General features: G+C 46.0%; 1 protein-coding gene across 3 annotated transcripts in view; it reads right to left on the bottom strand.

The window, feature by feature from the left end:
* Positions 1-5,442: 5,442 nt before the first annotated feature.
* Hacl (2-hydroxyacyl-CoA lyase) overlaps positions 5,443-26,288 on the bottom strand; it is a 56,286-nt gene continuing 35,440 nt past the window's right edge. For all 3 annotated transcript variants that reach the window (XM_075680293.1, XM_075680291.1, XM_075680292.1), the window contains 6 exons: positions 24,811-24,864; positions 13,575-13,675; positions 12,740-12,898; positions 12,333-12,443; positions 11,611-11,797; positions 5,443-5,758 (listed from right to left, as the gene is read on the bottom strand). In XM_075680293.1, the coding sequence (XP_075536408.1) occupies positions 5,726-5,758; positions 11,611-11,797; positions 12,333-12,443; positions 12,740-12,898; positions 13,575-13,675; positions 24,811-24,864 (645 nt within the window). In that variant the 3' untranslated portion in view covers positions 5,443-5,725. The remainder of the gene's footprint in view (positions 5,759-11,610; positions 11,798-12,332; positions 12,444-12,739; positions 12,899-13,574; positions 13,676-24,810; positions 24,865-26,288) is intronic.

Below are 26,288 nucleotides of genomic sequence, written 5' to 3'. Positions count from 1 at the left end.
TATATATATATATATATATATATATATATATATATATATATATATATATATATATATATATATATTCTAGCATCGGGATTCCGTTAAGCAGTAAAGCATGAAACTCACTCAAAATTCCGTGATCCTGAATGCATACTCGAGTATATTACGAACCAGGTAGTTCCGAAGATCACCTCAAATATAGCCTCGCGCCTACAACTTATTAGCGCATATAGTGATCCGAGTAATAAGCAGCTCACTCAAGCACACTCATTTTGCTAAATATAGGACATATTCATTGTGGTATCTCAGGCGCTAAGGGGAACACGCAGGAATAGGACAGGAAAACATGATGCCCAAGTGCCCTTACAATGTGCCGTTCACGCATGATAGCAGGGGACTCCCCTGCGTCGGATGCCTGGAGTAATGCCTGTCGCGGCTAAGGGCGAGAATGGCTTAACGAACGACTCTTTCATTCTCAATTGTCAGAGATCACGACAGAAATTGCCTTTCTTTCCTAAGCACCAGAAACGTTCCTAGTTCCCTACAGACCTGAGCTGCCTGCACGGTCGAGGATCGAGGCAGCTATAGGTGTTAATGCTGCAAGGGTCCGCGCTCGAACGGAGGCGGCGACAGTCTAGTCGTGAGCAGCTAAACCATACGTTGAGAATTTATGGACCCGTTGCGCACTGTCACGTGGACGATGCGTCCACTGAATGACCCGAAACCCGATGTCCAGGCTGTTGGAGAGCGGAGAAGCGCGTCGAACATACGAAAGCTCCCTCGGCTTCGACCTATAAGCTGCAGCTGCTTCGAAGCAGCGTAAATCGGTGCGGTCCTGTCACTGCTGATGCGTACACGTTTTCGAGAACAATCATACAATCTTGCTGTGTGTGCGAGGCACGCTGGCGTCTATATATAATGCGCTTGACGATAACACCGATGCAGGCCTTGCGTGTTTCTGTCGATCTCTGTCCTGAGCGATGGTTAATTAACTATTATACGTTACTCGCTAGAACACGCAAACACGCAAGATATATGTCGCAAATGACCACAAATGAGCGAGCATTTATGCAGAGACGCAGTCGCTCACTGTTTAGATCGCGGTGCCCTCCAGATTGGTTTTTAATGGTAATCGTTCAGAGTTCGCACCGCATGCAGATTTGGTCCTAACGTGTTGCTGACTTGCACCAACTAGCCCCACAACGTGTTTTACTGTTTTATTGCTGATTTCGTTTGTCTCGTAAATGTACTCAGTCATCTGATGGGCCGTAAGGCAGAGAAGTCAGCCGATTATGAGGTATTTTGCAGTTTACTGTACTTCAAGGGCCTAATTTTGCAATTGCATCCAGGAAAATTTGACGTTGACAAGGGCGTAACGCTGACATTTGCACTCTCTAAAGGGGTGTTTCCCCGTGCAAAAACAGCCATTTCGAGAGAAGTTACTCCCAAAAAATTGATACATTGCGAGGCTCTTGTCCCCAAACAGTAATCGTAATTGCTTGCTTTTCTCTTTGAAACTCTGCGGTCGCTACTTTCCAGTCAAGAATGCTACGTCATGCTGATAACGCGCATGCCGTTCGCGACCTGCAGAAGTGCCGTGCGCAGCCTTAAAGACAGGAAATTAACGCACGCAAGATAGAGGATTATTCTCCATTGCATGGGGACGAACCAAGTCCCTATAGGTATATGCAGACATTTCTTATATAGCATACAGTCGCATAATAACACACTTGCGGGTGTAATTTGATTTACATTACACAAGAAACATTTGTACCCTTTGTACCCTCGTCCTCAAGCAGTAATCGTCTATCTTCGTGCCTTAATTTTCTTTATTTAACGCTATACGCTCCCGTTACTTCCAGGTCACAAACGATTTGCGCGTTATCAGCATGACATAGCATGATTCTTGATTGGAAAGTAGCGACCGAAGAGTCATCAAAAAAAAATAAATAAATAAAAGCATGCAAGACGGATGACGATTATTGTTTGGCGACAAGGTATACGGCTCAAATAGTTTATAACTCACGCCTTTAGTCCTCGAAATGGGTGTTTCACATGGCGAAGCACCCCTGTCGAGGATAAAATAAACCAAGATAACGCTATTGGCAACGTCGGATTTTCACGAGGTAATAACGAAATTGCGCCCTCGAGGAATAATAAGGTGAAATTTCACGCACGCGCTGTCTTTCCTGTAAATAAACGATCTACCCGGCGAATATTTGCAAGCGAAACAAAATAACACTTTGCGTCTAAATTTGCATCCTGGAGCGAACATAAAAATTAACATCACCATTTTATAACACGGTAACAACGCACATAGCGCACGCTGCATACATGTCACACGAAGGTATATCAAATACGCGGCACAAGCCTACATCAACCCATATGTACACGTCGTCAAACTATAAGTTCGTTTTTCTACCCGCACATTAATGGAGCGCATTGATCGGAAAGGCGAGAGCCTGTTTGTTTCGCATAAATCCATGGTTAAAGATTAAAATTAGCTTCTGGGGTATTACGATTCTGGGTACCTGATTACGAGGCACGCCGTAGTGGGGAACGTCCGAATTAATTTCGACCACCGCGGATTCTTTAATGTTCACGTCGAGATCCAAGTGTTCAAACGTACGCGCGCGCGTGCGCGTTATTTCGTGATCGGTGGGATCAAGTCCGCCACCTAGACGTTGCGTACATTCTTTAAAAAAAAAAAAAAAAAAACCTCCCTTTGAGTCTTATCTTGTCCCACAACGATACAATCGTCATCTGTCTTGCCGGCATTTCCCTTCTTTAACGCTGCGAGCCCGGTACTTCCTTCAGGTCGCGATACGGCTTGCGCGTTATCAGCTTGACGCAGCATTCTCGACAGGAAAGTAGCGAACGTCGAGTTTGCAAGAGAGCAAACGCAAGAAAGGCAGATGACGATTATTGTTTGGGGACAAGATAAGCCCCAACGGGTGTAAACTTTTTTTAGGGTGTATACCGCGGCTCATAAGTATATACGGTCATCTGCGGACGTTTGCGAAATGCGGATGCTTTAACTACCCAGTGGCCCAAGTATAGGCAGGAAAACGGTGAGATAAATAATATATATAGAAGGGACATAAAGAAAAAACAAACTATATAGCTAGAAAACTATTCATAAAATGCCACTAAGTTATCATTTGCTTTGACCTGTGACGTGTCGAGTATACCGACAGCCCACACATTCAAAGGGGCAGCGATATTTTCCGGGGAACATCACAATCAGCGCTCACAGGCCCCCCGTAGCCGACATTGCGAAGCGGAAGACACCGCGGTGTCATTTGTATTTCGCTCTGAAACTAGCCGTTCGTGGAACTGTGCTTGCACGCTTACCGAGAACGTGAAAGCTGCGCAGTTTTCTGAGAGGAGCAGCCCTAGATGAAAGAGGCTGAGCTAAAGCACTCGCGAGTAGTGAAATAGGTAAAGCTTACAGCAACACTTTTTTTTCTTTTCTTGGATATCTTCTCCGTGAGCTTCGTGGGATGATGCAAGGAATACGAGTTACCGCAGTTGGCTATCGGTTAATTTGGCTGTCGTGCCGTTTTCGTTTAGATTTTACCCAACGAGCACTCTTAAAACACTTAACACCCTTTGGGGCGTATCTTGTCCCACAACGATAATCGCCATCGGTCTTGCCAGCATTTTGTGTCTTTAACGCTGCGAGCCCGGTACTTCCAAGTCATGAACGGCACCTGCGTTATCAGCGTGACAGAGCATTCTCGACAGAAAAAGAAAGTATAGCGAGCCCAACATTTTCGAGAAAGGAAACGCAAGCAGGGCAGATGGCGATTAGTGTTGAGGGACAAATAAACACCCCAAACGGTGCAACTGTTTTAAGAGTGTGTGGAACAAGATAAGCCTGAAAGGTTGCAAACTTTTTTTTGAGTGTAATCAGTCTATCGTCTTGCACCCTGAAGGATAGAATGCCATGCGACATGCCCTTCATACAAATGTAGTTTTGGTTGCTTTTAAATAAAGCGTCAACTAAAATAGCTATGCTGCCCCGTTAACTTTCAAGAAGGTTTCACCCTTTGGGATTTATATTTGTCCCAAAACAATCTGCCTTGCTTGCGTTTCTTTTCTTGAAAACTCAGCGCTCACTACTTTCCTGTCGAGAATGCTGTGTCGCGCTGATAACAGAAAGTCGTTCGACACTTGGAAGTACCGGGCTGGCAGCGTTAAAGAAAGGAAATGCAGGTAAGACAGATGATGATTATATCGTTGTGGGACAAGATAAGCCCCAAAGGGGGTAAATTATTGAAGAGTTACACTCTTAGAAAAGTTTACACCCTTTGGATAATAACTTGTCCCACAATAATAATAGTCATCTGTCTTGCCCGCATTTCCTTTCTTTAGTGCTGCCAGCCCGGTACCAACGTTTTTAGCCGGGTACTTCCCCGTCACGAACGGCTTGCGCGTTATCAGCGCGACACAGCATTCTCGGCAGGAAATTTAAGTAGCGAGCGCAGAGTCTTCAAGAAAGGAAACGAAAGCAAAGGAGATGAGGATTATTGTTGTGGGATAAGATGAGCTCCCAAGGGTGTGGACATTAAGAGTGTAAGGCATCAAGTGTGTATGAAGTCCATAGAGAGGGATGTGGGGACTTTTTTTGCCTCCTCGGAAGCCAGAAAACGGTTTGTACTTTAGTCGCTACAGTGCATGCAATCTCAGACACAGTTATTAAATGGCCCAGCCTGCCTCACAAACTGAGCATTCTCCACGATGTTCTGAAAAATGACCTCACCGCAACCTGTGATATCCAGGCCACTTGTAACTGTACGCTTTGCAAGTCTGCACATGTACTTGCTTTGTTGCATACAATCTATTAGCAACATTTAATAACAGTTGGTAATAGTTCTTGTCTTATCTGTCTTTGCTCCTGTGCGATTCCACAAATCCAAAGTAATAAATGATTATTTTCTGTTCAGTTGCAGCAAGAGTTTTCGTGCAGTACTGTTGACCCCATATGGCTGGCAGAAAGTATCTGTGCCTTCAATCTATCTATACTGCTTCCCACCAGATTCCTGAGTTGATACAGTAGCAGAAGCTGCTTGTAGCAGAAGGCACAGCTAGTGATAGCCACAATGTGTGTTCTGACAGGCTCAAGGCACTTGTGTCACAGAGAAGCAGGAACTTGTTCACTGCAATGCTGTTCACTGCGGGTCATTTTCTTTCCAGCTGATGAGTCACGACAACTACAGTGCTGTTGATAACAGTCCTCTAGAGGCCTAAGCAAAATCATCATTATGCAAATCTTATGCGTGTCTTGGTAAAGCGCCTGTACAATATTCTTCAGCCATTGCAACTTGCTTAAATATTAATTGTAGTAGGGCAGGGAACTTGGGAGAATAAGCAGGGCTATGATAAGTGACAACCGCAACAAAAGTTGCATATATAGTGTTTTCATCAAATCAAATAAGTTGAAATAGTTCTATCAAATGCATCCCAATTTTTTTTTAATTTCATATAGAAAGAAAATACTACATGTAACGTAGTGTGACATGACCCCAACATTAAAAGCACTGAAACAAAGTATCAGTGACCAGCACTGGTACATCCAGAAAATGATTAGATATATCTATAATTTGTGGACCTAGCCTGTGAGTATGTAAAGCAAATGGTTACTAGACGAGTGCAAGCAGCTATGTTGTGGACCAGTTGAAAAGAAAAATAAAAAATAAAAAAATTGTACACAGTTCCAGCTTTGACGGTCAAGTCCATATCACATCTTGGATTTTGTATGCCACTCAAATTCCTGGAAAAAAGAAGAAGAAAGCAAAGTGAAAGTTAACCTCAACTCATCAGTGAAGCAAATAACATAGAATACAGAAATACACAGAATACACAGAAGAAAAGAACTGACAAGATTTGGCACCAACTTTGTACAGTGTAATCATGAACACAAGATTAAATAAAAAAATTTGAAATGTATGAAGCAATGCGACACCACAAAGAGATTCAGTGGTCTGCCAATTAAGAAAGTACTTCAGTACGTCGCTCTAATGGATCAGGTTCTGGCTGCTATTCAAAGCTTCTTAAGCTCATCGATTTCTGAAACACAAATGCAAATAACTTTGCTTCTAGTTCAAGAAAATGGTATTTGTGTGGTTCAGTCAGTGATGATGTAATACTACAAAAAATTTGGAGGACGCTTAAGCTTCGCCTTTAAGAGTGGAACACAATAGCATTCAAAGGTTCCCGACTGCTTTTCAAGCTTCCCGGCAACTGCCTCTCACGTAACCGTAATGTTTAGCCGGAAACATTGGCAGCGAACACTATGCACGAAGGCGAGCTTTCTTGTAGAAACGCAGCATCTTGCATGGGCCAATCTTTTGTTATTGTTTCTTACTTCTAATATTTAACATAGAAAGCATGCACTGTCGGTGTTTTGTTTCATCACACTTGTTTGTGGGCTGTCATCCTCAAAATTCTGAGGAATAACTTTGTAAACAATGTAAGACAAGCTATGAGCAATATTATTGATCGAAGAACTTGAGTACCATATAGAATATATTTCACTCACAGGAAGCCAACGCAGGCTACGGCGCGGAATGGCGATGCTGACATCGGATTTTCTGTGACGCGGGGCCCTTAACGCTATCAGATTAAAATGCTCTCTAATTACAACACTTTCCAACTGTCAACTGAACAAAACCTGAGTACAAGGTAGGCTATTTGAAATGAAGGATAGAATATGCATGACAGAAAGCTCTGTAAATAATATGTGAAAATGATGCTATGTAATATTTGTTGTTGTCTGCATACATGTGGTGTAAGACAGGCGTGAATACCACAGCAATTAACATGAGTTGCAGATCTTTCATCCTTACAAATTTTTATACAGGAAGTGAAACTACATTAATTTATATTATAAAACAGCTGTATCTTACCATAAGTATTTGTAACTCTACAAACTAAAGCAGTACATGCTCATAATTTTTAGTCGCTGGTCTTAAAAAACAGCTCAGCAACTAGAATCTCTAACGCCAGTGTGCCGAGCAACAACCCAATAAAGCAATACTTATCCACGCCTCAGCAGGGACATGACTAGGAAGCCCCTATAGAAAATGTAAAACTAAAGTGTTCACTTACAAGAAACACCTTGTCCCACTCTAGCAGTTTCATTACTAATGTTGTCCGTTATGCATTACCGCCTGTGTACAACCTGTATTACACTAATCTCCATTACATAGTACAACCTGTTAAATGTTACACTACAACCCTGCAGTCGCATATGTACTAAAAAACTGGATAAAAAATTAGAACACAGATATATGAGGTGTGTTCAAAAAGAAGCAGAACTTTTGCTATAACATCTTTATTGCTTATTCTACATCATATTTAAGGGGTCCTGAGCCACTTTTTATTGAAGTGTAGAAAGGCATTTGAAGTGAAAATAGGCTATTTCAGAAATACTCTGCCGCAAAAAGTACTTCAATGCGTTCAACAGAAACAGAGTTATTGGCAATCAAACAAGGCCTCGGCTGTGCTCCCGTTCCTTCTTCAATGCCTTGCACTGCGAAGGCTACGGTGCAGTGGGGCGTGTCTACAACGCTCTGCCTTGTAAATGTCACCAAGGGCGCACAGTTCAAGTTTCATTTTGAATGTTAACGTAGACACCACGACATCCACCTTTGGTGCCTACGATGTGCTAAACATGAACCAAACACGGTTGTTCCTAGCGAGCCGCAGTGCGCTTAGCCAGTGGACTCGTAGCAGCACCTTGCGGCAGCTGCGGTATCTATGCCATGTAGCCGACTGCAGCTTGATGTCAGCTATCAGCCAATAGCAGCCGTCTAAGGGAATGACGAAATAAAGTGTCTGACGACAAAATAAAGGATCCAGAGGAAAGCGAGGACAGGGCCTTCTGTTGAAAAGAGAGCGTTTGAGAGAAAGGTGACTTTGCGATCCGCTCGCGAGCTCCACGCACTGTGTGCGACAGCAAAACTTGGCTGAGACGTTCACAGCTACGTGTGCTACCCACGGGCTATGTTATTTCACCAAGCCCGAGGGGTGGTTCAGGGCCCCTTTAGGCACTGTCTCCCTCAAAGTAGTCCCCTCTACTGGCAATACACAGTTCCCACCGTTTCTTCCATTTTTTAAAACCCTCCTGGAGCACAATTTCTAGGATGGCACGCAGGTCTCTTGTTGCATTGTCCTGAATCTTTTCTATGGTTTGGAAACAGCGGGGCAAGGTCAGGAGGATATGGTGGATGGGGCACAATGAGAGAGTGATGTTTTGCTAGATAGCTGCGGACAAGGAGTGACACGGGTGCCAGTGCATTGTCATGATGCCTGGTGCTCCTATAATTCAGGCTTCTTACTGCTCACAGCAGTCCTCAAATGCACTAGGATTCCCTGGTAGACTTCCCTGTTTACCATCTGACCATGTGGTACAAATTCCTGATGGACATTGCTCTTGCAGTAAAAAAATGCAACCAATATCACCTTGATGTTTGACTGACATGTGCATGGTTCCTTTTGATGTGGAGATCCTTTACCCACCTACTGTAATGACTGTACATTTGTTTCAATATCATAGCCATAAATCCATGTCTCATCACCTGTTATGATGTTCTTAAGGAAGTTCTCATTGTCACTGGCAGTGGCAAGCAGTTCCCGGCTGATTTCAACACGGGTCTGTTTCTGATAGTCAGTCAACAAACACGCATCAATTTTCAACCGAAACAACGCATGTCAAGTTTGTCACTGATTATTTGATGGCATGATCCTACAGATGATACCCACTTCATCAGCAACTTCTCGAACAGTTAAACAATGATTTCCACGAATCACAGCACAAACACTCTTAACATGGTCGTCATATGTTGATGCGGAAGGTCGTCCATGCTTGGGATCATCACCAACCGACATTGTGCAGTGTTTGAAACGCTTAAACCACTCATAGCACTGCGTGCAACTCATACAATTTTTCCTGTATGCTTGCCTAAGCAATTGAAATGTCCCTGGGAAAGTTTTGCCAAGTTTGCAGCAAAATTTCAGACAGACACATTGGTCTTCAAGCTCTTTCGTTATCACTTTGGCAACAATCTAATGAACAGCTTATGCACGCGCTGACTTCATCGGCCGTAGCTCGTCAACTAATAGTCAGAGCGAAACGTGGCAAACGGCAGTTTGTTCTCTAAACCAGCCACTACGTGCACTCAATAGCCATAGCACGCTTCCTCGGCCGGTTGGCATACTATTCCAAAAGTTCGGTTTCTTTTTGAACACACCTCGTATGAACAGAACCTCCTATCAATACAACTCTGTGTGCAGCCTTCAGCCTTTTCTACTGCTGGAGGAAAATGGGTATAGACCATTTTATCACTTGCACACACAGGGGCGGCACGTGAGGATGATGTTATAACGAGACAAACCCGGTGCATCCGTATCGCAAACGAAACCTGTGGCAACTGCCAGAGGAGGTCAACCCAGTGCACCTCTGCCTACCCTCCTCCTCCGCGGCGCTTCGCCTCGTTTCTCCTTGCCTCCTTCGCTCAACACGCTCCTTCATACTTTCGCTAGCTCGGAGCCTGCACCGATGACCTGTGAGGCAGCAGATGCCTGCTTCAACTCCCTAGTGAACTTCTAGCAACACGAAAGCACAGAAGGATTTTTAAGGTCATTAGATGAGATGACATCGTTTGTGGCTGCTCGCCGATTTCCACAGAAGTGCCAAACATCCATTACGGAATGGATGAAACCAAGCAAGAGTACCCTTTGAAAACTGTTTTCTATTAAGTTAAGCTAAATAAATGCTTTTTGTGTCATTCTTCCCCCAATTAAAGTCTACTTCATTTACTATTTTGAAGTACGGTAAGATATTTGGATCCACCTAGTCATGTCGCCAATTATTGTTCTGATAAGACGAACTTCTGGTAAGACAAACAAATTTTCATGGTCCCTTCAAGTTCATCTTAAAGGGAGTCTACTGTATGTCTTCATGCACGCACACTAAAGTTATTCTGTTCAAATGTGTTCTAAGGTTATCACGCTTGGCGACCAACGTTCTGGTGGAAGTTGACCGGGGACGCATTATGAAAACAGTGTGTGCCAATAAAGAAAATGAAGGTATGCTCGTTTTCATTCTGTAACCAAAGCAATGCCTACCGTGTACTTGCCACTTCTAGTTGACATGTGCTCTTCCATGCTTCCGAACCTTGCCAGCAAACTGTCTGGCTGACGCCACACATCGTATGCTGTATTATTTCGGAAAATGAGGTTGTTGTTGCAGAGTGGTTTGTTTTTCAGCTCTATCGAGTCAGCGAGGTGCCCTTGCCTAAGCACCACACGCGACATAAGGATGTGCATATTCTTTCAAAGTGTTGCACGCGTCTGAAGTTATCGCGCCATATTTGTGGCTGTTGTCCCCAAGTTGTTTTATAGCATACTCCAAGTTAATGACCCTTCCGGTCAACTTATTTTACAGTTCTTTATTTTGTAAAGCTTGATGGCCGGATAGTAGACAAACAATGCTTAGAATATTGTACCAAGAAAATTTGAGGAACACGAAAGCTAGCAAAATGTGTTGCCTCGGAGCTTTGCTAGTTATATGGATTGGGATATCTACGCTGGTGTGGCACACCGCATGGCACACAGAGACATCTGCGATTGTTGTCACCCGAGTGATACCCTAATAGATTTCAAGGCTAGTCATTGTGGGGATGCGCAACTCTCACGCGTCCCCTGATATGTTGTTTTCCCGCATGGCTCCTCTCTCCTGTAATCCGGCTTCGCCGCGTGGCCTGGGGCTCGTGGCGGTCGGTGTGGTTTAAGCGCAGTACGAGAGATGGCGCGAGTGTTGCGCTGCTAACGTCAACTCACGGCGGCGTTACTTGGGCGCGGAAGGGAGAAGATGCTTCCTCTTTGGCTGCGGGTTGGCAAGTGGCGCAGACGTCCCGCACGTGCGCCGAGCCATGTTTCAGCAAGACCGTCTCGCGTGGCCTCCTTCGAACGCTCCACCATTCGCGTGACCGTACGCGCGAACGACCAGGCATTGGTGTCCAGCATGGGGCGAACATATTCGCTCGTTATCCGGTTGCCGTGAGTCGGATTTCTAGATTCGTCGTGCTCCCATCGGCATGTTTTGTTGATAGCAACTCGGCTGGCAGGCATTAGTCTTTGAAAGGTGCAATAAATGACCTTGTGATTGTTTTCACTACTGTGTTGTCGTTCCTTTGTCCCAAGGGCATGGGTGAGAACCCCACAACATACAATAATAACTTGTTGCATGTACCGGCGTATCGACAGTGTTCAGACTTGACTTGCCTCCTATTTTGATAGTGGGCAGAGCTGTGGCAGAGCCTCTAGGCCTGTCACCACTCGGTATTGCAGCTGTATAGATGCTTGAAGCTTAGTAACGAAACACTAAGAAGTTTTCAAATTGCAAGAACTTGTTGAGACCTCTCGGCAAAACTCGAAAACTTGGCACATGTCAACAGCACATTTACTATGCACCCTCCAGCGTGATCCTACATACCAGTATGGCATCAGATGATAGCCGGCGCTGTGATCGCAAAATGGTGCTGCCCTCAATAAAATGCTTTGTAGGACAATTAGAGAGAAGATATCAGGACATTTAGAGAGAAGATATCAGCAGCTGACCTGGGGCTTTCTCTGAGCCATGCCATCAATGACAACATTGATAATGGTTGGTCGGTCAGTGATAGCAAGGGCCTCCGTAAAGGCAGCTCGAAGCTCCTCAGGCGTTGTTACATTGAAGCCCTTGCTACCAAACATGGCAGCCATCTGGTCATAGCGCACACCTGGCTGAAGAGAGTTGGCTGGGAGCCTGCAATGACATGCACAGATAAGGAGCATACATTAAGCAGCATAAACGGATTGCAGATTACATAAATAAAGAGTTACAATGGGGATAGATGTCAGTGTCGCTATAAAGCACCTTATATTATCTGCAGCTGCCTTGTAGAAACATGGATAATCCTGCTCAGTCAACGAAATGAGTTACAAGTTAACCCACTCCGACAGCCAGGCCAGTATACCATACAGCAAATGTTAACAAATAGTACAGTAATAAAATCATTCTTGCAATAAGATCAGAATCATACGCAAAACTAAATGCAGATAATGTACACAAGTTTTATTCTCCCTATGCATTCCTTAATTACAATGTTGATGATAACTTCACAAAGGCAACAGTTACGCCACTTGCATGTGTTCACCTAGCAAGGTTGCTTCGGTAAGCAAACGGTGAATTTTTAAAGTGTTGTTTTAAGAACAGAAGAAACAGAAGATGCTTCACTGCAGAATGAACCAGCCTGTTCCTAATGTGCAGCTAACCACAAGACTTCACAGCCAGCACTCACGAGATGCAAGGGTGCATTCCCGACTGCAGGAAAGACTCCCAGGTTTCTCCATCAAAACCATTGTAGATCCCAGAGTTGTTCATGATTATGGCTACTATTGGAAGCTTGTACCTGTAGAAAGACAAGAAGGAGAGCAAATTTAACCGCAACACAACCAAACCAAAGTCACATAATGCAGTAGACTCCCTCTAAGGCACACTTTGTTGAGTCAGATTCTTGGCTAAGCTAAAGATTTTGGAGAAATTTTCTTAATGTTGTGCTTCATTAATGGCTTCGCCAGTTACTATCTATCTCTGAACATGACCATGTGCCGGGTCCACAGCCATGCAAACAACTACAACAATTACAACAATAGTAGTAATAGTGCAAAAATTCATACAAAGGGCACAACAGCTTGTCTGACTTACCTAGCAGCAGTCTCCATCTCCATAGCTGAGAAGCCAAAAGCACTGTCTCCCTCAATGCAGACAACCCGCTTTGAAGGTGACTGAGTCTGGCACCACAAGGCTGCTGCAACAGCAAAGCCAACACCTACACCCATCGTTCCGAATGTGCCAGCATCCAGCCTGCACATGAGAAACGGAGTGTTGGTGATGACAAGATGACAAGAGATGTAGTAATAGGCAAGCTCTCTAAACTTGCTGCGTATATTTACACATTTTCATGAATGGGCATTGAAACGCTTCTTGAACACAGTAAGAAAATGTTACCAATATGTAGACAATGCTGCCATGAACATATAAGCCAAAGACCATTCCACTCTAAGCAGCAGCAGGGAAGTTACAATGTCACACAGTGGCGACCACTGTGTGACCTTTCAGTTGATATTCGGTGTTTATGTCGTCTTCATTCATCTTACGTTCATTCTTTGCATGCTTCATGCATGCATTTCGTTACAATTAAAGGAATTTGTGAACAGCTTATGAATTCTGAAATGAGAAAAAGTAACAACAAAGAACCAGCTTCTTGTGATGTCAGACCTCAGCTGAAACAACACATGAAAAAAGCTTGGCAGGAGCTGAGGAGCCGTCGGAGAAAGAACCCTAGATGTCAAAGGGTTAATGTGTTATGACAATGATGGTGATGAAGAGGAGAAAAAGATTGCAACCATGATCACAAAAGGTGGGTTTGAGGATCTGGTGAAGATTTTGAAGCAAAATAGGACTGACGTACCGTACTCCTGGGGAATAACTCTCCACCTTGGCAATGCACAACACTGAATCAAAAACAACGCACACTCACCGATGCCGTGGCAAGTAGTTAGGCAGCATTGTCCTTCCAATGTCCATCGTGTTGGCTCCTTCGTTCACAATTACTGCATCCTTTGGCATGAGATCAGCTATCTGCAAAGCAGACAAAAGGCAGCAACAACAAGTGCCAACAAGCATTATTAGTAAGCGTGATAGTTGGGCACCTTGACCACAAAGGCACCAACTAAGAGCAGTGAGTCAGTATCAAGTGAAATACACAGAAAGCACTGCAGTTTTCTTCCAAAGCTGCTAACACAACTCACTGAAAGTGCACAGGAAGTGTTACATGTACACCGCTATCTCCATATTAACAGCAGGCAGTCACCTTTAAATTAAAGTTTATAACTCAGAGTAGAGACCCTGATATGGTCATACACACAAAAAACTGGGTCCTCAGCGCACATTTTAACTCAAAATTTCAATTTAAGATTGCTGCCTCTTAAGTTCTCCCACCGACAGTGACTGCGATTACGGCACGGCTGTGTGACATCAGGAAATGAAGGGCCACCACTGCGTCGTTTGCTATGAAATAGATAGAGACCACATCGGACGTCTTTCTTCGCATGCTCTGACACCCAACAGTGCAGCAAGGGCATTGCCGTTGAATTTGACTGCAATTCCTTCACTCGTGAAATAAAAAGCAGCAGCAAACCGCTGAGATGCAAATGCAAAAACAAAACACTCGGCATCCATGGCGTACTTTCAGCCCTTGCAATAACTTCAGCCGTTTGCAGTATACAAAAGCTGGGCCTTTGCAATAGGTTTGTGTTACCAAAGGAAGCTGTTCCTGGGATTGCCAGTTTATTTTGCCACCACTCAGTGTCGCAATGTTGCTTTAAAAGGGCCCTGAACCATCATCATCATCAGCCTGGTTACGCCCACTGCAGGGCAAAGGCCTCTCGCATACTTCTCCAACAACCCCGGTCATGTACTAATTGTGGCCATGTCATCCCTGCAAACTTCTTAATCTCATCCGCCCACCTAACTTTCTGCCGCCCCCTGCTGCGCTTCCCTTCCCTTGGAATCCAGTCCGTGACCCTTAATGGCCATCGGTTATCTTCCCTCCTCATTACATGTCCTGCCCATGCCCCCCCATTTCTTTTCCTTGATTTCAACTAAGATGTGATTAACTCGCGTTTGTTCCCTCACCCAATCTGCTCTTTTCTTATTCCTTAACGTTACACCCATCATTCTTCTTTCCATAGCTTGTTGCGCCGTCCTCAATTTAAGTTGAACCCTTTTCGTAGAAGGGAAGAAGAAGAGGTGGCCGAAGGAAGCAGATGCACTTCACGTCAGCTCCATCTTCGTTCAATGATTTCGCAAGGAAGTCACCGAAAATCACCGAGTTCTTGCTACCATCTCACGGAGCAAGTTACCAAGATTCTGCCGATACCAACTTCAAGGTGGGAATCCCATTTTTGAACTTCTATGCCAAATTTTCGTCTGTGCCACACCGGCAGTCGCCACGGTGGCTGCCGCAAGCCTAGGCCTATAGGCGCACCCGCGAAAAAGAGTACACATGGCGCGCGCCCACGACCGGTCGCAGACGAAAGAAATGGAGGTTCTCGTGCAAGGGGAGAACATTTCCCAAGAAGAATTCGACGCTGGCACGGGCTGGAGCACCGTCGGCTCGAAAAAGCAAGCTGTGGAGAGATCCAATAAGAGCAGTTTCGGTGCCCACCTCGCCATCGGCGGAAGGAAGCAGAAGCGCGAGCAGAAGCTGAAACAGCAGTTAATCAAAGCCAGCCGCATGCCATATCTACAGAAGGGTGATTTCAAGATTATCATCCGCCCAAAGGGAGGCCTCAAGATTGGCGAATTAGGAGCGGCCCGAGTAGCCTCGTGCGTCTACCAAGCTGCTGGCATACCCGGGGAGCACAGGGAAGACGACACCGTGTGCCGCAACGTACAACAGAACATTATCGTGGTGAGTACCCCCAGTGAAGCCAATGCAGACCGATACCAAAGAGTCGAGCGCCTCGTGGTCAACAGCCAGGCCTATGAGACCTACGCATACGAATCGGCACCAGACTGAACTTCCAAAGGAGTCATCAGGGGTATACCTCTCGAAGATTCACCCCGGGACATCACCGCCCAGGCCATCACCCCCAAGAATCCTACGGCAATCGCTGCGAAACGACTCAGCAATACCACCATGGTTATCGTGCTGTTTTCCGGACTGAAAGTCCCCTCCTTCGTCCGCTACGGAGGCGCACTCATCAGGTGCGCATTGTACAGAAAACAACTCGATCTGTGCTTCCAATGCGGCAGACTGGGCCACCGCATGGACGTGTGCCCCAGTCCGCAGGACCGTATCTGTAGAGGCTGCGGCACGGCCAACCCAGGTCTCGACCACCAGTGCAACCCCCTTTGCCAACTTTGCAGGGGTGAGCACTTAACGGCCGATAAGAATTGCAAGGCTCGCTTCAAGACGCCATATATAGTCAGGAGACGATTTGGGAAAGACAACGACAACAGGAAGAAGAATTCCTAGCATCGGAAGCTACGAGGGAATCAGTTGGATGCCCTTCCCGGGAGATCAGGCCCCGTTCACGCTCGAGGGCCCGCTCGAGAACCAGAAAGTCCAGATCTCGGAGCCGCATACCCGTACCAACCCGAACCAGATCCAGGAGCCGTACGCATTTGCAGTCCCGCCGCAGCGAAGGTGGCCTGGCGGTAGAAGAAGCCACCAACAAGGTGAGCTGGGCAGACGCGGTCAAAGGCTCGTCGCGCCGCGGCAGATCTGAGGAGACTGCAGCTTCTAAGGAAATGGCAGAAATGAGATGGGAAATTGCGCAATTGAGGGAATCAATCTCGCACCTCACGAGAGAAATCCAGGATCTTAAGAATAGTCGAAGGGTGGAGATATCTCCCCGTCTGAGCACTTGTAGTGCAGGTGCAGCTGTGGTAACCCCTAATAATAACCCTCCGCCACCTAAGAGAAAGGCTCCAGCTGTTAGCAGCCAAACCGGATCACAACTGGCCGACCTAGGGCAGAAATTAACAGAAATGCAAAACGTACTCAAACAACAAGCGGAAGCTGTCGGCAACCTCACGCTGGCGGTCTCGAACATAATGTCGAGACTTGACAAATTCGAAAACAATGTGGCCAACCTAAGTCTTAGGGTAGCCAAACTACAGCCAGTTACCAAGGCAGGGGCCCCCATAACTGGGGTCACATCTAATCAATTCCACGACACCCCTGCAAACACCGCAGCAGCATCTGGGGTTGTTCAGACCCCCACCCCACGACCAGACCAAAATAGGCAAATACGGTAAAAGAGGCACACTGACAATATGGCAGTGGAATTGCAGGGGTTATTCCACAAAAAAAGCGGTCCTGCAACAACACCTTAAAAGCAAATCAAAACCCGATGTAATAATGCTACAAGAAACACACGGATTAGCAAAACTACCTGGTTACCAAGCCATTTGCCCCCCATCCGGGGAGAACCAAGCGGTAACTACTTCGGTCAGGAAAGGCTTAGTGGTCGTTCGTCACGACATTAAGGTAGTGCGGATTGAACAAGTGTTCATAGAAATTATACCCCAAAAGCAAGAGCCAATGCAGCACATTTATCCTCAATCTATACAGCAAACCTGCGCACATACGACAGCGCTTCCTAACCCTTTTTAGGAGGGCCACCGGCATTGTGGGCTCCCATCCCCTACTAATCCGGGGAGATTTTAACGCCCCGCATGGAGCGTGGGGCTACGCCTATACGAGAGCCAAAGGCAAGGCTTTATGGCAGGATATACAGGAGACAGGCCTGACCCTCGTCACCGACCCCAGCTCCCCCACCAGAATGGGAACCAGGCTGACAAGAGACACCACGCCCGATCTAACATTAGTGAAGAACGCGAGAGGAGCGAGTTGGAATAACACGTTCGAAGACCTTGGTAGTGACCACAGAATCCTCGAAACTAAATTATTGGAGAATTTAAAGATGGACCCCAACAAAACCTTCAAATGGACGGACTGGGACTAGTTCCGCAAGAATTGAGCCGGAATGACGCACGCGCCCATCACAGACATTCAACAATGGGCCGAAAAAGTTATGGCTGACGTCAATAAAGTAACAAAGACTGTGATGCCAGAACTCCCCATCGAGAAGATCGACAGCCACCTGGTACACATGTGTGAGGCCAAACGATCGCTTCATGCCAGGTGGCAGAAACAAAGACTCAACAGGAAGTTGAGGAAATGCATAGCGTTACTCAACAAACAAATAGAAGAACACTGCAGAACTCTTAGTAAGCAACAATGGGATGAGATCTGCAACGAGATGGACGGACGGATTGGCACCGGTCACACATGGCGCCTGCTCCGACACCTGCAAGACCCGACCAACGCAACACATACGGAAACCATGCGCAAGCTAATACACACACACGTCAAGAACGAGGAAGAAATCCTTTCCGAACTCTGCGACAGATACGCCCCGCATAGCCCGACTATTCAACAGGGGGAATACACGGGAAAACCCAATTTCTCTCTGGACAGAGACTTTGGCGAGGCGGAAATCCGGGCCGCTTTGCAAAAGCTCAACAGTAAGTCGGCCCCGGGACCGGACGACGTAACTAATAAGACCCTTCGTAACTTGGACAACAAGACAATCTCCGAACTGACCAAGTACATTAATGATTGCTGGACCCGAGGATGCATCCCCGACCAGCGGAAAAGAGCAAAAATGGTGCTCATCCCCAAACCAGGGAAATCCCCAGATCTGGCCAACCTTCGGCAATATCACTTACGTCGTGCGTCGGCAAGTTGATGGAGCACGCCTTCCTCACCCGGATCAACGCACACTTGGACGACGTGGAAGCGTATCCAGACACCATGCTCGGGTTTCGAGCTCATCTCTCCACGCAGGATGCAATGTTGCAAATCAAGCACCAGATACTCGCGAACAAGACAAGAGGTACCAGGGCTATTCTAGGATTAGACCTCAAGAAAGCCTTCGACAATGCAGCTCCCGGAGCCATACTACGCAGCATCGCCGCACTCAATCTAGGAAACCGAGCGTACAGCTATGTTAAGGATTTCCTCACAAATAGGAAAGTCTCCTTAACGCTGGGCAAACTCGCATCCGAAGGCAGGAACATAGGCAGCGTAGGCACTCCGCAAGGCTCGGTCATCTCGCCGACGCTCTTTAATCTCATTATGATCGGCCTCCCCAAGCGCCTCAACACCATCGAGGGAGTGCATCACACAATCTACACGGACAACATTACGATCTGGGTGTCCAAGGGAAGCGACGGAGAAATCGAACAGCGGTTACAGACCACGGTCGAGGCGGTGGAAGAGTACCTTGTCGGAACCGGTCTTGTCTGTTCGCCAGAAAAATCGGAACTCCTCCTCTACCGCCAGACTCTTAGGGGAAGACCCCCCAATGCTTACATCCAGCATGCTGCATACGAAGAAATTTGCATATGCACCAAAGACGGACAAGAAATACCCAGGGTGAAGCAGATTAAGGTGCTCGGACTCATCATAGAATCGAACGGCAACAATGGAGAAACAGTCAGGCATTTGCAAACTAAGATCACGAACACGATGAGGCTCATCAGAAGAATCACCAACAGACATCAGGGTATGAGGGAGGCCAACGTCGTCAGACTCATACACTCCTTCGTTATTAGCCACATTACCTATGTGGCCGCCTACCACAATTGGTACGCGGCCGCATATGCCAAACTGAACACCCTCATTAGAAGAACACACAAGATGGCACTGGGCCTTCCAGACAGCACAACCACGGAACTTCTGCTACGGCTGGGCGTCCACAACACGCTCGAAGAGTTAATTGAGGCGCACCAAATCTTGAAACTCGAGAGACTAGCGAAGACACAAATGGGCAGGAGCATCCTGGACAAACTCGGGATAAGTTATCACAAGCAGCACGGCGACAAGACACCCCTTCCAAGTGCGACCAGGGAAAAGCTGCAGGTGGCTAATATACCCAAGAACATGAGCCCTGAATTCAATGAGGGTCGAAGAGAGAGTAGAGCCAAGGCTTTACTCCAAGCCTTTGGTAGGGACAAGGAAGCGCTGTTCGTAGACGCTGCAGAATACAAGGATCGACGTGCTTTCGCAGTGGCCGCCCTCAATACGGACAAACAATTGGTCAGTTCTTGTAGTATACGTTGCAAAAACCCCGAGGTAGCGTAAGAGGTGGCGATAGCCCTAGCCATCGTTAACGCCAGTTGCAGATATATACTCAGTGACTTGCAGACGGCGGTCAGAAACTATGCACAAGGCAGAATTTCCCGGAAGGCTGAGGCTATACTCAAAACCAACGCGAACTATGTCACCTCCGAGGAGACGGAGGAACGACACATTATATGGTTCCCGGTTTACACGTCCACCGACACCCCTGTACCCAACCTCAACGAGGAGGTCCATGGCGTCGCGCGAGGTCTCACATTCCGCGCATGCGTAGAAGGATCCTCTTTTGGTGTAGGAAATCCAACGGAGGCATGGACAGAGAGGGACAGAATGACCAGGTACTGTGATATTACTAAATTTTATCAAAACTCCAGGCGTGTTTATCCACCCCCTAACCCCAAACTCGACAGGGCCCAAGCGGTAGACTGGGGGCAGTAACAAACAAAGACCTTCCCCGACTCCGTCCATCTGAGGAGGATATATCCGGACATCTACTCAGACGATAACTGCAAACTATGTGGCAGGGCTCACGTATCTCTTAGACACATTCTCTGGGTATGTGAGGTTATATGCAAAGAAAATGCAGTTTCCCCAGATGAAGCTGCGGCGCGATGGACGGCCGCGTTGCGCAGCTCAAACCTCGAAACTCAACTATGGGCCATCCAGCAAGCCCGTGAGGCGGCGAGGAGACAGGATCTCCTCGGGGGCGGCTTAGGCCCAGGCCACGAATTTGCCAGATTATCAATAAAGTTGTTACCACCACCACCCTTTTCGTAAGCCTCCAGGTTTCTGCCCCGTAGGTGAGCACTGGTAAGACACAGCAATTATACACTTTTCTCTTGAGGGATAATGGCAACCTGCTGTTCATGATCTGAGAATGCCTGCCAAATGCACCCCAGCCCATTCCTATTCTTCTGATTATTTCCGTCTCATGATCCGGATCCGCCGTCACTACCTGCCCTAAGTAGATGTATTCCCTTACCACTTCTAGCGCCTCGCTACCTATTGTAAATTGCTGTTCTCTTCCGAAACTGTTAAACATTACTTTAGTTTTCTGCAGAATAATTTTTAGATCCACTCTTCTGCTTTGCCTCTCCAGGTCAGTGAGCATGCATTGTAGTTGGTCCCTTGAGTTACTAAGCAAGGCAATAACATCAGCGAATCGCAAGTTACTAAGGTATTCTCCATTAACTTTTATCCCCAATTCTTCCCAATCCATGCTTCTGAATACCTTCTGTAAACACGCTGTGAATAGCATTGGAGAGATCGTATCTCCCTGCCTGACGCCTTTCTTTATTGGGATTTTGTTGCTTTCTTTATGGAGGACTACGGTGGCTGTGGAGCCGCTATAGATATCTTTCAGTATTTTTACATACAGCTCGTCTACACCCTGATTCCGTAATGCCTCCATGACTGCTGAGGTTTCGACAGAATCAAACGCTTTCTTGTAATCAATGAAAGCTATATATAAGGGTTGGTTATATTCCGCACATTTCTCTATCACCTGATTGATAGTGTGAATATGGTCTACTGTTGAGTAGCCTTTACGGAATCCTGCCTGGTCGTTTGCTTGACAGAAGTCTAAGGTGTTCCTGATTCTATTTGCGATTACCTTAGTAAATACTTTGTAGGCAACAGACAGTAAGCTGATCGGTCTATAATTTTTCAAGTCTTTGGCGTCCCCTTTCTTATGGATTAGGATTATGTTAGCGTTCTTCCATGATTCCGGTACGCTCGAGGTCATGAGGCATTGCGTACACAGGGTGGCCAGTTTCTCTAGAACAATCTGCCCACCATCCTTCAACACATCTGCTGTTACCTGATCCTCCCCAGCTGCCTTCCCCCTTCGCATAGCTCCCAAGGCTTTCTTTACTTCTTCCGGCATTACCTGTGGGATTTTGAATTCCTCTAGGCTATTCTCTCTTCCATTATCGTCGTGGGTGCCACAAGTACTGCATAGATCTCTATAGAACTCCTCAGCCACTTGAACTATCTCATCCATATTACTAATGATATTGCCGGCTTTGTCTGTTAACGCATACATCTGATTCTTGCCAATTCCTAGTTTCTTCTTCGCTGCTTTTAGGCTTCCTCCGTTCCTGAGAGCCTGTTCAATTCTATCCATATTATACTTCCTTATGTCAGCTGTCTTACGCTTGTTGATTAACTTCGAAAGTTCTGCCAGTTCTATTCTAGCTGTAGGGTTAGAGGCTTTCATACATTGGCGTTTCTTGATCAGATCTTTCGTCTCCTGCGATAGCTTGCTGGTATCCTGTCTAACGGAGTTACCACCGACTTCTATTGCACACTCCTTAATGATGCCCACAAGACTGTCGTTTATTGCTTCAACACTAAGGTCTTCTTCCTGAGTTAAAGCCGAATGCCTGTTCTGTAGCTTGATCTGGAATTCGTCTATTTTCCTTCTGAACGCTAACTCATTTATCGGCTTCTTATATACCAGTTTCTTCCCTTCCCTCCTCAGGTCAAGGCTAATTCGAGTTCTTACCACCCTATGGTCACTGCAGTGCACCTTGCTGAGCACGTCAACATATTGTATGATACCAGGGTTAGCGCAGAGTATGAAGTCTACTTCATTTCCAGTCTCGCCCTTCAGGCTCCTCCACGTCCATTTTCGGCTATCCCGCTTGCGGAAGAAGGTATTCATTGTCCGCATATTATTCTGTTCCGCAAACTCTACTAATAACTCTCCCCTGCTATACCTAGTGCCTATGCCATATTCCCCCACTACCTTGTCTCCAGCCTGCTTCTTTCCTACCTTGGCATTGACGTCGCCCATCAGTATAGTGTATTTTGTTTTGACTTTACCCATCGCCGATTCCACGTCTTCATAGAAGCTTTCGACTTCCTGGTCATCATGACTGGATGTAGGGGCATAGACCTGTACAACTTTCATTTTGTACCTCTTATTGAGCTTCACAACAAGACCTGCCACCCTCTCGTTAATGCTATAGAATTCCTTTATGTTACCAGCTATATTCTTATTAATCAGGAATCCGACTCCTAGTTCTCGCCTCTCCGCTAAGCCCCGGTAGCACAAGACATGCCCGCTTTTTAGCGCTGTATATGCTTCTTTTGGCCTCCTAACTTCACTGAGCCCTATTATATCCCATTTACTGCCCTATAATTCCTCCAATAGCACTGCTAGACTCGCCTCACTAGATAACTTTCTAGCGTTGAATGTTGCCAGGTTCATATTCCAATGGCGGCCTGTCTGGAGCCAGGGATTCTTAGCACCCTGAACCACTTTTTATCAAAGTGGAGAAAGGCATTTGAAGTTAAAATGGGCTATTTCAGAAATACTTTGCCACAAAAAGTAGTTCAGCGCATTCAGCAGGAGCAGAGTTATTGGCAATCAAACACGGCCTCCCCTGCGCTTCTGTTCCTTCTTCAATGCCTTGCACTGCAAAGGCTACAGCGCAGTGGGACGTGCCCACAAACCTCTGTCTTGTAAATGCCACCGTGGCGTGCAGTTCAAATTTTATTTTGGATGTTAACGTAGACGCCAGAACTACCGCCTTTGGTGCCTACGATGCGCTAAACATAAGCCAAACTCGGTTGCCCTCAGCGAGCGGCAGTGCGCTTAGCCAGTGGACTCGTGGCAGCACACAGTTGCGGCCACAGTATCTACGCCATGTAGCCGACCACAGCTATCGGCCAATAGCAGCTGTCTAAGGGAAATGCGAAATAGTGCGTTCGATGACAAAATAGTGCGCCTAGAAGACAGTGACAAGGCCTTCTGTTGAAAAGAGAGCGTTTGAGAGAAAGGTGACTTCGATCCGCTTGCGAGCTCCACGCATCGCGTATGCCAGCAAAACTTGTCTGAGATGTTCACAGCAGCGGACGATGTTGTTTCACCAAGTCGACATAACAAATTCAAATACTAAAAACTTTCTATTCCACAAATTGCCCTCAAATTTTGCAAGCTTTCTGTGTGATGTGTATGGTTTAACATACAATGCATAATTCAAGCTAGAAAATTTGGTGTTATGGCACCTTCAAGAAGTTAATAACTAACAGTCAACTTCTGTTGATTCGACTTTGACGGGCCCAACAAAATTTATAGAATTATCACGCGGGTTGAATTAAACAAGATGCAGAAAAAACGCCAAAACACACTGCACTGATCCATTTGGCAGTATTTTTCCCGATTCAAACACGCCCCCTAAGAAATGGCGCATGCATTTTCTATGTGTCCAAAGTAAAAGAAAGCTAACGTAGCAATGACATTAAAGCTCGTAAAGAAAAGTAGAAATCTAACGTGCACCCGATTTTTTAGCAAAAGAAAAATGGGTAAGGATCTCATATGTGTCCCACAACGACAGACTGTTTCTTAAAGTCAGCTTCGCCGCATTACATTCATGCCATGCAGTAAATCATACAAACGTAGCTCGATTGCACTCCGTAAGTAATTTTTGGCTCAATTTTCCTGGACATAAAAAATAGGGTGCGTGTTAGAATTGAGTAAGCACTGTAATGAGACATTGTGAGCCGCGATTATCGCTTAAAAATTTCCTTAGGGCAGGGTAAAAATAAGTGTTTTCAGCACGAAATGAGATGTGTTCCACGGATTCACTCTTCCAAAAGTTCCGCCAAGACCGACACTGCCCCTAAAGGGGTCACTGGTAGGATCACTATAAGGGTCAGGCACATGTGTGCCAACTGGTCAAGGTTAAATTATCTGACAAAGGCCAATTTTAGGATCAAAATAACAAAAGTTTGGGCCCACAGAAATGTTTCGACGCTGTCCGGGACCTTCGGCCAGGATTGAATTAAGCGAAAAATTCAATTAACCGAAGTCGAATTAAAAAAAAGTCTACTGTAGAGTAGTAAAAATTTTTTAGAAACAACGATGATGTGCTGCACTACACAATTTTGCTTTACTGATTGAAAAAAAAACTACTCCTGCATCGAAATCCACACACAACTAGTATCACAAAAACAACGGACCGAATATAGTTTATGTATGTTCAGAGCTATGTACCGTAATGGACACCAAATGAACATCAGAGAATCACCAAGGCGTTCTGCAAATGCCTACCTGCTTGTATGCTGTGTGAAAATTCATGGGGATGTCCTTTGATGATGACATACTCTGGAAGGTACAAGAAGCAGCTACAAATTAAAGTTCACGTTAAGCATTTGTGTTCTTGGTTAATGACAGCTTCTGGAATGCATGGTATGGTCTACACTTAATGGGAACACCGTTATTGCACTCCAGCACTATATGGACTTCATATTTTACATGAAAAAATGAAATAACATTTTATCAATGCATCATTGTCTAAAGCTTCATATCAGCCACTTATTAGAGAAGAAAGTTGGAGAAGTCCACAAGTTATATTTTGTCCAGTGCTAATTAGCTGTTCCCTTTAGCAATTGACTATACTGTTCAAGAAGCTGGTTGAAAATAGAATTTCTTATTTTCCACTCAGAGAAAGCTCCACATGGAATGACAAAAGTCAATACAGTCGAACCCGGCTATATCAACCTCGCAAAAAAATGCCTATCAGTTCGATATACAGCATAATGAGATATAGGCCTGCTAAAGATTTGGAAGTCATAAAAGCACATACCATTTATAAAATCACTTTATTGATGAAACTAACTTAGTTTCCCATGAAATAGTCCTGTATTTTCTTCTGCTTGAGCAATTTCACTGCCTGTGACGCACACACTTCTCCCCATTGTCTAAGGAGTCGGAGCACCTGAGGCCGCAACTTTCCCCATTTATGCAGAAGCACCGGACTAGTGTGAGCGCACCAATCACCACGGAGAATGTGGGCAAAGGACCGTCGTTGCTTTCCTCATTGTGCCCACTTTCACTTGTGCTCGGTATGTCAGCAATGTAGTCTTCTTTTCGGGCTCTCCCATGGTCGCGACACCATCATATGCACTCACAAACTCGTTAACTGTTGATTCGTCAACAGCTTCCGGAAATTCTGATAGCTCACTCCAAACTTGGGGAACACCGACAACGGCTTCATCGTATTCATCAGAATTTACAGTCATCACCGAGCATGCAGAGGCCGGCACGTCTGAAGCAATTTTGGATGAACCACTTGAACACGGCCGTGTGTACGCTTCGGGCGCCACGGGCACTGGGTCACGTGTTTGGCCACTTTAGCCTTAATCTCCCCCTTACTCTTCAAAATCGTGCTGAGTGTGCTCCTCGGAATTTTGCGCGCTGCAGGGACATTCGACTTGTTACCGTGTTTGGCCCGATTTATGATTTCGAGCTTCACGACGAAAGGCGAATTCTGCTGCTTCATCATGGCAACACTGCGGGAGAAGGCCCACAAGGCGCAAACACTATGAACCAGAAAAGCAGCAAGACAACTCGCACTTGCGCCATCTTGCATGACGAAGGCACAAGAGCCCCTGATTGGCTGTCTGAGCAAGCTCTGCAGGCGGGCCAGGATCATATTTGCAGGGGGGGTGGCAACGGCTCGCCCGAGGCAGCGCGGTCGCTGTAGGGAGAGCGGTTGAATGGAGACGCGTTGCCAGGCTTCCCCACCA

Source organism: Dermacentor variabilis, chromosome 2 (assembly GCF_050947875.1).
Source record: "Dermacentor variabilis isolate Ectoservices chromosome 2, ASM5094787v1, whole genome shotgun sequence".
In the NCBI taxonomy this organism is placed as follows: Eukaryota; Metazoa; Arthropoda; class Arachnida; order Ixodida; family Ixodidae; genus Dermacentor; species Dermacentor variabilis.
Note: the sequence above shows the minus strand (reverse complement) of the source record. Positions and strands in the feature narration are given on the sequence as shown.